The 12,300-nt window shown below is 41.7% G+C and overlaps 1 protein-coding gene across 2 annotated transcripts; it reads left to right on the top strand.

Annotated features, from left to right (window-relative positions):
• The first annotated feature begins 5,084 nt into the window (after window positions 1-5,084).
• On the top strand, window positions 5,085-11,497 carry NUDT11 (nudix hydrolase 11). 2 transcript variants are annotated; one of them, XM_032271021.1, is made up of 2 exons: window positions 5,085-5,932; window positions 9,736-11,497. In XM_032271021.1, coding segments are annotated over exons 1-2 (495 nt in total). In that variant the 5' UTR covers window positions 5,085-5,438; the 3' UTR covers window positions 9,737-11,497. The 2 variants fall into 2 exon arrangements, with proteins under 2 accessions (XP_032126912.1, XP_032126913.1); XM_032271022.1 differs by lacking the exon at window positions 9,736-11,497 and having other exon boundaries at window positions 5,085-5,933.
• The last annotated feature ends 803 nt before the right edge of the window (window positions 11,498-12,300 follow it).

Here is a 12,300-nt window from a genome sequence, read left to right as displayed (position 1 = left end):
CAGACATGTTTCAGGCTGGTTCCCAGTCCTCAAATTTCTCACAAGCTTGCAGACACATCATTACAGAGCTCCTTAATTAAAGCTAATGACAGAATCAAAGTCAAGGAAGCCTGGAAAAACGGGGGGAAGGGGTACTTTAATCCCAATGTAAATGATGAGCCGGCACATGGTCAGGAAAGCTTTCTTGGGAGAGGTGAGGTTATGAGTAGGTAGTCCTATTATCCCCCTTTACACTTGAGAAATATTAAGGTCAAAGATATTAACTTGCCTTAATTCGCCTAAGGCTGCATAGCCACTGAGAGAGCGGGATTTAAATTTAGTTCATTTGCATTATAAAACACCATTTTTTTTTTTTTCTCACGGACTACTACCAAAATCACACTGGCTCTGCTTCCCTTAAGTATTCAGAAAGTTTCTCAGGTATGTTGCAGTTCCTCTCCTGATAGCTGGGTCCAGCTGTGAGTACTGTCCAGCTCTGAGAAGGTCTTTAACATTCCCGATCCCAGGTAACAGTTGTTTCTGGAGAGCTGCTCTCTTAGGACTGTACTCCATTTAAAGCCTAGTTAGAAATGTCAGCTGGCATGGCTTTCTCACTAAGTAAAGCACCCATTTCCCTGAGGATGCTTCTACTGTTCTTGTCAATTGCCCATCTGCCTGGCCCATCCTAACTCTGAAAAAAAAAAAAAGGCAGAAATATGTATGGTTGGTTTCAAGGTAGATCGTCTCAGCTTTCATCCTAGGGATTCTGGAAATTTACATGGACCTCTATTCTCTTGGGTGCCTGGATCTTCCAGGCCGGAAAAAAAACAAAAAACAAAAACAAAAAAACTGGAAAGGAGGAAGACCATACCAAAAGGAATGACATGCACTGTCTATGTCAGCAACTCTTAACATAAGGGAAACGTGCCATAGTGAATGCAGGATGATTACCTTTGGACTCAGACAGACCAGGGTGTGGATCCCAGCTCCACTACTTTCTGGCTTGCTCACATTAACCCATCTCAGCCTGTTAATCTTTTCAAGGGGATTTTGATACTTTTCAGGTTTGCTGGTACAAAAATATTAGGCTCATATAAGAAAGCAGACCATCCATAAATCAACATCACAACCTAGTGTGATGACAGCATAGAATATCTCTGTTTCTGTATCACTTCATTGCATTTTATCTTGCAAGGGAAATCAAAGCCTCAAATCATGAAGTTACATCTGGAAGTGACACAACTATTATTTGCTGGGAGTGAGAAAGGTACTCACATCCTCATTTCACATATTGTCCAGAAGAAGATCATGATGGAAAATACCTTTCACTGGAGTCAGTGAATCTTAGCTACTGAATACCCTACCCAAGAGGTCAACGCTGAATGTCATCAATGAAGGCCACAACAAACCATAGTTGTGGATAAGAATAATCCTTCTTATAAGACATGTTGCTGTTGTGTGAGTGCAGGCTATGGAGACATGTAGCCTTAAACTCAAATACAAACTCCACTCTAAATCCTCATTTTCTCTTTTATAAAATGGACTTATGAACTGCCTCCCTCCCTAAGAGTTAATGGGATAATAGTTAAATAGGATGCAGGGCATAACACACGGCCTCTCACAGGGACCTTATTCAACAATGTTAGATGTCTTAACCTCATCCCTTTCTTTCCAACTCCAAGGAAAGTGAAATGCCAGCATCTTTAAGTAGACATGACATTTCTACAATGAACAACCTTTTCTTTCCCTGATTGTTTTTGGTTGATTTTGATGAATGGTGTTAATGGTTGGAGCTGCTAGTTTTTAATGCATAACAAAGTGCCCCCAAATTTTATGCTTTAGACAACAGTAAATTATTTTGTTCACAATTCTGCAGGTTAGTAATTTCAGCTGGTATCATCTGAGTGGTTTATTTGCTGTTCATGGCTAGGCTTAGTTATGCATCTACAGCTAGTGCACTGTTCTGCTACGGGTCAAATGGTCTAGGATGGCCTCACCCATATGTTGGGCAATGGGTTCACTGTCAGCTGGAGTGAAGTGGAAGAATCCGCCATAGATATCTCATCAGCCAGCTAGCCCCGCCTTCTTCACATTGCTGTCACAAAGTTTTAAGCACAAAATGAGAGGGGACAAGCCAGTGTGCAAGCACTTTTCAATTCTCTGCTGGCTTCTGTTCACGTTTGCTATTGTCCCACTGGACACAACAAATTGCATGGCCAAGCCCAGAGACGATGACAATGTGGAAGGACATACAGGCTTCCATGAACAAACGGCAGTTTCACTCTGATGGTCTATTACTACAGTGATTCCTGAATTATGCTGTTCATCACTGGAGAAATACTTAAATATGCAAAACCACACAGTGGACTGCTGTTCTCTTAAAAGTGATTTTCACTCTTGTTACATAAGTCATAGCTTTTCTTGCCGTATTACGATAATATTATAGATGAATAATAAAGTTATTAGGCTGTCCTTGCATTGCTATAAAGAAATACCTGAGACTGGGCAATTTATAAAAAAAGAGGTTTAATTGGTTCACAGTTCTGCAGGTTCCACAGGAAGCTTGGTGCCAACAGCTGCTCAGCTTCAAGGGTGGCCTCAGGAAGCTTACAATGGTGGCAGAAGGCAGGGGGGTGGGCAGGTGCATCACATGGCGAAAGCAGGAGCAAGACAGGGGAAGGTGCCGCGCACTTTTAAGTGACCATATCTCGTGAGCACTCGCTATCGGACAGACAGCACGAAGCCATGAGGGATCCGCCCTCAGGATCCAAACATCTCCCACCAGGCCCCACTTTGACCACTGGGGATTACACTTTAACATGAGATTTGGGGGAGGACAAATATCCAAACTATGTCAGCTGTGAAAGTTTGCGGAAAAAGTAATTTAAAAATTCCCTTGTTATTGTATTAAGCCTGTTTTAAGTTGTGGATGTCCATATCCAGACTTTTCCAGTAGGGTTTCAGTCTGTGCCTCTTTCCATGTTATAATGTCCTATTCTTCTTCCCTGCCACAAATACTCCCCTTGGAAGAGACCTATTGCACAGGCACAGTGTGACGTAGAACTGACGCTGATGGAATAGACTAGAAACTGGCACCTCTTTCTTGTCAGACAAAGGAGATAGTACCTGGCAGTTGTGAAGCAACCCCGCCCTGTGGCCGGTGCCTGGATTGGTCCCCCCACCCCCAGACAGCACACCAGTCTACTAGCTTTGCTAGAGTGAGTTGTGATTTATTCAAATCATGTTTTAAAGCTCTGAGTAGAAGTTCAAACATTTTGTACTACTAAGTCCTAATCATATTTTTTAGGACCCCTTGGTATTTTATTTGTTTTGTGGCAGTCGATAGTGCCAAGTTGGATGTCATCATTTCCCATTTTAATTCCTACATGATATTGCTGGTATGCATGAAAGCTTTTGATATTTTAAATCATAATATTTTATTCTTCCATTTATAGGGATTTAATTTACATTTTTTCCTTAGCTGTTTCCCAAGGAGATATCCATATCATCTACAAATAATGACAACTTTATGTTTTTACTAATATATATGACTTTTTTCTCTTTACAACTCATTCCACTAGAAAGAACTTGTAAGACAATATTTAACAATATTTTTGACAGTAGGCAGATTTGTCTTGCTCCTGATTGTAATGCAGTTTTCCCTAGTTGTTTAATATCATTTGTGTGTTTGTGAATTTGAGAACCCTGAGAAGTATTGCCTGTTAAGTATACTTTCTTGGTTTGTTTTTAATCCCAGGTTTTGAATTCCTTCAAATGCTCCATCCATCCATCTTTAAAATATGGTGAGGAGCAGTAGTGTCTCTATCGAGGTCGCTTTTTTTATGTGTGTATTTTATGATTTTGTTCATATACAACCCACAGCGTTTTGTCATATTACGGTCTAGGTAGTGCAGATATTGCTTGCACTTGGGAACAGAAGCATTTTTATTTGTCATTATAAGTGGAGTTGAGCAGATCCTGGGAAAGTGAACTCAATTGTTTCTCCATTTCCATTTGAGTCCATTTGCCCTAGGTGAAGGAATTACTTCATCGACAAAGGGGGCTTTCATGATACCCCCTGGCTGATGCCAACAGAGTGCCAATAAGAGAGAGACCAAGGTGCAACCAAAGTCAGGGGAACTCAGAGGGCTACTATGAGATGAGGAAACACCAAGAATAAATGAAAAGGAGAAGGAAAGCTCTAGGTTGTTACATTTTTGGCGGTGGGTTACCATTTCTTGGCCGAGAGGACAGTATGACCAGAGAGAGAGGTGAGAGAGCAGCAAGTGGCCTTGCTAGAGTCTCATGCAGGGAGTGTTTTAAAAATCAAAGTGTGAAACAGGAGGGGATCTCCACCTGCATGGTTTCCCAAACCCCAAGTGGTGCTTATCAAAGAGAAAGATAGCGAAGGGTGGAGTTTGTGGAGAATGAGAGATGTCTTGGGCTTTAATGCAGGACTACTAGATGGGTGGTGCTTTGGTCCTTAAGGTGTACGTGCATCGAAGTGGAAATGTCTGCAAAAAGGAGGCGAGGAGTGTACCAATGAGGAAACTGAGGCACAGAGTGTTCAGGCAGGTTGTGAACAGGGGTTTATGAAAAGCATTAAATTACTGGCTGCGCCAAGATGCTCGGCAAGGTGGGAACCTGTTGAAGAAATAAAACTGCATCATGTGACTCAGCAAAGATGCACGGCTACTCTTCCTAGAATCCCGTGGGTGGTACTGACAACACCCGGGCCCAGGTCCCACGAGTAAGCCAGAATGGTTCATCATGGGAGGGGATGATAATGACGATGCCCTTGCCCCTGTCCTGTGTAAAACGACTGTATGGTCGGTTTCGTGCAGCGCGGTGGGGAGGAAGAGGACAAACGTCCCGCCGCGCCACAGTCGCGTTTGGGTCAAAGGCACACGTGGAAGCAGTCGGCCAAAGGCACAATGCGGTGAATTTCGCTGTGCGGTAAGGAGGTTCACGGCCCCAGGGGTGCGCGGCGCCTGCGCAGTGGGCCCGAGGCATAGCGCGCTGCGGGAACCAGGAGACCCCCGCCCCCGCCCCTCGCCCTCAACAGCGCGCACGCGCACGTGAACGGGAGCGCGGACGCGGCCGCGATTGCGCCCCACCTCGCTCAGCCCGTGCCAGGCAGCAGAGGGAGGGAGACGCTCCTCCGAGACGCCGGTGGGCTCAGTGGAGAGTCGCGGGCTCGCGGGCTGCGGCGCCTCCTCCACTCCGGCGGGCCCGGGTCCGGCGGGCCGCCCATCTTACTGGCTAACTGGCTGACTGACGCTCCTCGCCGCCCCCGCCTCCGCCCGCGCCCCGCCCAGCCTCATCTCTCCCTCAGCTCTCCCGGCTCGCGGGCAGACTGAGGCGCCTCTCGCTCCCTGCCCCTCGCCTCTGCCCTTTCTCTTCCCGGCACCTCGGCTGCAGCCCACAGCAGCGAGCGGCTGGAAGAGGCAGCCTCGAGGATGAAGTGCAAGCCCAACCAGACGCGTACCTACGACCCGGAGGGGTTCAAGAAGCGGGCGGCGTGCCTGTGCTTCCGGAGCGAACGCGAGGACGAGGTGCTGTTAGTGAGTAGCAGTCGGTACCCGGACCGCTGGATCGTGCCGGGCGGGGGCATGGAGCCCGAGGAGGAGCCGGGCGGTGCGGCGGTCCGAGAGGTGTACGAAGAGGCAGGAGTCAAGGGGAAGTTAGGCCGGCTCCTGGGCGTCTTCGAACAGAACCAGGATCGCAAGCACAGAACGTACGTGTATGTACTGACTGTCACCGAGCTGCTGGAGGATTGGGAAGATTCGGTTAACATTGGCAGGAAGCGAGAGTGGTTCAAAGTCGAAGATGCCATCAAGGTTCTCCAGTGCCACAAGCCCGTGCACGCCGAATATCTGGAGAAACTGAAGCTGGGCGGCTCCCCAACCAATGGAAACTCCATGGCCCCGTCCTCGCCAGACAGCGATCCCTAGTATGTACCACTCGCGCCCGCGCAGACTTCTGTTTGTCCGCCTCGCTTAAAACGCATCCCGCCCGGAGCACCTCTCGTGCCATGTGCGGTCTCACCGGGAGGAGGGAGGCTTCTTTTGTTTCCTTGGCAGACCCTCTGAATCACGCTTGCAAACTGTCTCCGTTGCCAGGCCCTGTTTTCAGACAGTTCGCACGTTTTTCAGATGCTTTCAAAATCGCTTCTTGGTTACGCTGTAAAATGTTTCGGGAAGCCTAAGCCGCTTGGGGTTTTAGGTGCCTGAACTGCTCACCCTGCTTTTGGGGGGTGTGTGTGGCTGCTTGGGGTTTTAGGTGCCTTAACTGCTCACCCTGCTTTTGGGGGGCGTGGGGGGGCAAGGGGTGTGGGGGAGTGTGTGTGTCTGCCTTTGCGCCTTGTGATGTTTTTGGTTCTTTTACATTTCACACAGATTCACGGGTGAGCCTGCGTGCGCATCTTCATACCAGTCTTGTGGTTTGTTTGGTAGTGGAGGCCTTTAAAGTCTTACCAGCTTGGTTGTGTGGGCATCTTTTAGTATTTTTTCCCCTTGAGTTGTTTTCTCCTTTGCAGCGTTCGCCCTTGTTGTCGGGGAGCCCTTCCGTGGTGGGAGTTGGTTTAAAAGATCAGTTTTGAATTTGTTAAAAAATTAGGGAATTCTACCTCTTGTGCCCTTTCTGCACTCGACAGTCACGTTAGCTTCAGAAATGGGATCTCATTTGCCCCTTTCAGAATTTTTTTTCTATTTCTATGTAGACCATTTGGTTTTCAAAAATTTTTCACGAGTGGTAATTTTTCACTGCTGACTTCAAATGGCTCTTTCCCATGTAGATTAACCTTATTGAATTGATGCTGTTGGGGATCTGCTAGCTAAACACATCTTACCACAAAAACTGTACTCACAGAATTTGATTTCCCATGCTCAACTTCCAACTCCCATTGCCCCTTCCTGGATACCATAGAAGAACCATGGTTCTCTCAATTTAAGTTCGTTTTTGAAAGAAAGTGGTCTTCCTCCCGTTTTTGAATATGGTGACATTCTGCTTGAACTTCCCTGACTCCTAGTAACCAAAGGAATGGAATCTTTTATGGAGATGAGATCCCAACTGAGTTACCTCTAGTGATGTTCAGCTGGTACATAGTTGTCAAACTATTAGGATACCTGAAACAATTTCTCTTAATGATAGACAGTAATTGTTTTGTCTCACAGGACAGCCTATTCTGGGTGCAGGTGACCAGCATCTACAACAAGAAATTAACATTGCCTGTAATCCAAGAACCTCCTACTCATCATTTTGCTCTCCTATCTTTTTAATACCATAGAATAGTTCGTTTTGAAACTCTCTACTTTTTTTTTTTTTTTTTTTTGCTGCCCCCTTGTGTGCTTTTTGTATTTTACCCTTCAGAACACTGAAATATTTTTCTCTATTTGGAGTGCATTGTAATTTCACAAATAATTAATAGTTTTTATCCTGCTAAACAGTGGGTGCCATTGCACTTTCTAAAATGTGGTGCCACTGTTTCGAAAACAAATCTTATAACACATTGAAGTATAGGTAAACAAAGTACAAATCTCAGTTTCTCAAAACATTTTCTGCACTAATGCTATCAAAGGAAAGAGTAAACTAAGAAAGAGTGGCTTTTTAAAACTTATAACAGTTTTATTATCTGAATTACATGGTTTGATCAAATATGGAGTATTTTTCTATTTTTCTTGTAACAAAGTGATATATATATTTGAACTTCATATTTAAAAAAAATACTTTTTAACTTTTAATTCCTGAGGTACAAGTGCAGGTTTGTTCCATAGGTAAACTTGTGTCGTGGTTATTTGTTGTACAGATTATTTCATCACCCTGAAACACGCATTTTAAATTCCAGACAAATTGTCTTTTATTATTCAGTCTCAAATAGATCTTAAAATTTTCCCCAATAACCTAGTTATTTCAGAAGGTTCTTAATTCTACATTAATATTGACCTAGGAGATATACTGGATTGTATTTTCTGGGTATTTTTGTAGTAAAATTTATTCCACATGAAACACTGTCACGAATACTTTGGAGACTTAACTTGTACTTGCTATCATTAGAAGTAATTATGCATCATCTTATTTGGTTCTTATGTATCTGACAAAGTAAAAAATAATGTACAGTATTCATAGTAACCCACTCTTAAAAATTGTTAGCTTATAAATATGTTGTGGTTTTTCTTTTTCTTTTTTTTTGTTCCAGAAACACTTAGAATATGTAATGCTACTTTTCAAGACTTATTGTCAATTTAAATTAAGCAGTCTTTGAAAAAATTTTCTCTGGAACTTAGCCTCATCAAAATAGTTAAGAGCACCAAGGAGATTCTTTTTTCCTCTTCAGAAAGCATTAGTGCAGAAAATGTTTTGAGAAACTGAGATTTGTATTTTGTTTACCCATACTTAAATGTGTTACAAGATTTGTTTTTGGAACAGTAGCACCACATTCCTTTTCTCTCTTTTTTTTTTTTTTAATTTTTTTGAGACAGAGTCTCACTCTGTCGCCAGGCGCCAGGCTGGAGTACAGTGGTGTGATCTTGGCTCACTGCAACCTCCACCTCCCGGGTTCAAGCAGTTCTCCTGCCTCAGCCTCCCAAGTAGCTGGGAGTACAGGCGCATGCCACCACATCCAGCTAATTTTTGTATTTTTAGTAGAGATGGGGTTTCACCATGTTGGCCAGGATGGTCTTGATCTCTTGACCTCATGATCCGCCCACCTCGGCCTCCCAAAGTGCTGGGATTACAGGCCTGAGCTACTGCACCTGGCCGCACCACATTTCTTGAGAACAGAGGTGGTATATAGAAAATTTCTACCACCTCAGTGCTCCAAAAATTGATGTACAGTTGAGATTTTTTTCCTTCTAAGAGTATTAGAGTTCACTTGTACATATTTTCTTTTGTGATAGCAGGAAAATGTACACCAAATGTTACAGCCTTCCCTTGATAAAGAAAGGAAAAAGAGTACTCTACAAAGACAATTGAGGTTTGCAGACGTGAATCAGAGATTTATTTTCTGCATGTTTTATAAATAGCTTACATTTTCAGCTGGTCAAGTGTTTTATTCTTGTGAATATATAAAGAGGAAAACAGATTAATATAGATGCATATACTGGAAATGTAATTGGTGCTGTCTATAATATATACAATTTTTTCAAGAAATGTGTGTGTGTGTTTATAAAATTTGTTGACTACACTTTAAAGAAACAAACTAAAGGGAAGAAATTCTAAAATAATTTGAGAAGGCTAGTATAAGAATGCCAGTTTGTTTACATTTAGAAAATGTGGGGGAGCCACCAGGTACTCTCAGAAAGACTTTCATCAATATTTTCCAGGTAGTGGTCTCTTGATAAGCTATTAATACTAATGGTATTTAGCAGATTTTAAATATGTTTTATAAGAAGTGGAAGTCACTGTGCTGACTGTGCTAAAACGTAACACTTTTATAACTCACGCCTGTAATCCCAGCACTTTGGGAGGCCAAGGCAAGGGGGATCGCTTGAGGTCAAGAGTTGGATACCAGCCTGGCCAATATGGTGAAACCTCGTCTCTACTTCTAATTATTAATGAATTAAAACTACAAAAATTAGCCAGGTGTGGTGGTGCCTGCCCGTAGTCCCAGACTCATTGCATCTGCATTAGATAATTCTGTGGAAGTGAAGTGCTTGATGCAAAGTGGTTGATGTACATAATAAACCCTGATAGATTTGTCAGTTGGAGGAATTATTAACATAAGCCTGCTAATTGTATGTTGGTTTGTTTTTCTAGATGAACAGCAAAGATGTTCAGAATTGTGCTGAAACTAATATTGATGTGAACCCAGTGATGAATGGAATTGTCAAGTTCAGGTGAGCACTTCTGTGTTCCGAAGAAGACAGCTCATCTGGTTTCTTCCTACATCTTGGGACACTCCTTCCCTGTCTATACCGCTGACTCTTGCTCTGGTTGTTGTACTATTCTATGTGAACAGACTCTTAATTCAGCACCTATAGCCTTTTGTTGTGCTTTTTTGATGTGTCTGCCTTCTTTATTAGACTATGATGTCTTTGAGAGCGAAGACTATTTTTCCGTACTCTTTGCAAATCCTGCATCTGAGACACTACTTGAAATATGGTTGGCATCACTTAAGGTTCTTTGATTCAATTAATATTTTGTAATCACCGTGTGGCAAAACATTCCCCTTCCAATCTGGTGCTAGTAGAGTATATGCTACCTAGGCACCATGTGTGTGGCTTTTGTGTATCAGGTGTTTCAGAAATATTTTAAGGCAGTTGTAAGATGTTTGAGGACAAGAATTATTATTCCTATTTCTATGTCATACCACACAGTAGCTGCACAGTTTTAAGATTATGCCATCACCTTAGGGTAACGTTTTGTAGAATCAGTCCTTCGTGTAACAACTCTAGTGTTTTTGTACTGTTGATTATTTGCTTAAAATTTTATTCAAAAACTATCACTTGCTATAAAGGTAATTGTAAAAATAAATACAGTGGATGCAAGATAATGTTGTGAGTTTTTATAAAAATAGATTTTAAAATGATATATAAAACATTTTTTTTGTAATGCCTGCCCTAACCACTTCTTACATGTCATCTTAACATCTCTTTGAGGAAAACATCCTCATTTTACAGATTTAACATGCTGTATTATTTGATGCCAGAGCTAGCAGGCTATATCATAGGAATTTTCCAAAGTTAATTATGCCATTTAGTTGTCTAGGTTTCTTTTGCCTCTCTCACTGATCCGTTTGGCTGTAGTTTTCATACCTTTTCCAGTGCACACAGCTAGCTCCTCATCCTACCTAGTTCCTGCATATGAGAATGCAGAGGGCTGAGAGAGGGCAAGAGGGCAAAATCGTTGTCACTTGGAAAAGGCATTTAGGAAAGAGGCTGATGTAAGAGGGGAACACAAAATTAAGGATTTTTTAAAAAAGAGGACTTGGATCAGCTGCCTCCAGGAGAACAACTTTAAGAAAATAACAAAGATGTTTAGAGGAAATCTTGCAGAGTTTTGCCATGGGATATGTGATATCAGCAGTCTCTTCCAGCTCCTTACAAATGACCCAAAATGGCTCTAATATGGTAGTATGTTTGATGTTTTTTCTTTCACATTATAAGGCTATTACATCGATAAAAGCTTGGACTCCATTTTAGTGTTACACTCTTCCTCATGATACCAGTGAAATAATACAAGTATTGAGTCCCCAATTGTTATATAATTTGAAATAAAAATGTAACTTCTTGGTTTATTGTTTTTTAAATTGTGATATGGTACTGTGATTACGTTGTTTAAAAAGATGTTCTTATCTTTTAAAGAAGTGTACTGAAAAATGTACAGGTGAAATGATACGCTACTGGTATTTGCTTCAAAACAATCTGAGAGTGGGGTACTTGAGTGCATAGATGAAACAAGGTTGGCCGTGAATTGGTAATTGCTGAAGCTGTGTGATGGATGTTTGAGAGTTCATTATACTATTCTCTATACTTTTGTATATGTTTGAAATTTTCCATAATAAAAATTGAAAAAAGTATGCTTCAGAGTTTATTTATAGGCCCCCCTCTCTCCCTAGACTTAAGTGCAGAAGGCTGGTCAGAAGACAGACCCACAGCCCAGAAGGACTCATTCCTCCTCTCCAAAAACCTAGCTTTCGTTCTTGAGCCAAACTTGTTTGCAGACTGCTTTTCCCTTAGTGTGAATTTTTCCTTACAAAGCCCCCAGTTCTACATGCCAAAGGACTTTAGCCCCATCAGTATGTCACACATGACCAGAAAACTTTAAACGCTAGTGGTGGATGTAAGATTAGGTTTCCAGTGGGAATGTTCATTCTACTATTTACCTTCATTTAAAAAAGCACTGAATTTTTTTTTCTAATTATTACAAAATTAATTCATCGTAATTTCAGAAAATTTTGAAAACTCCATAATCAAAAATGAATAAAATCTATTATTTGACAGCACAACAGGGTGACTATGGTGAATAATTTAATTTTACTTTAAAAAAATAACTAGAAGTATAATTGGATTGCGTGTAACACAAAGGATAAATGCTTGCAGTGATGGATGCACCTTTTACCCTTATGTGATTATTATACATTGTATGCCTGTATCAAAATACCCCATATACACCTACTGTGTACCCACAAAAAATTAAAAATTAAAAAAAAATTAAACGTAAAAAAGCACACATGAGCCTTTTACACAAATAACCGTTTATATATATAAATGTAATTTCCAGTCTTTCTATGTACAAATATAAATATATATAATTCAAACAAGGATAGCACAGTGTGCCTCATCCACCAGAATATTTCCAAATAATCCATGACCTTTTTAT

Source organism: Sapajus apella, unplaced genomic scaffold, assembly GCF_009761245.1.
Source record: "Sapajus apella isolate SASKATOON/1434 unplaced genomic scaffold, GSC_monkey_1.0 scaffold221, whole genome shotgun sequence".
NCBI classification, from domain to species: domain Eukaryota; kingdom Metazoa; phylum Chordata; class Mammalia; order Primates; family Cebidae; genus Sapajus; species Sapajus apella.
Note: the sequence above shows the minus strand (reverse complement) of the source record. Positions and strands in the feature narration are given on the sequence as shown.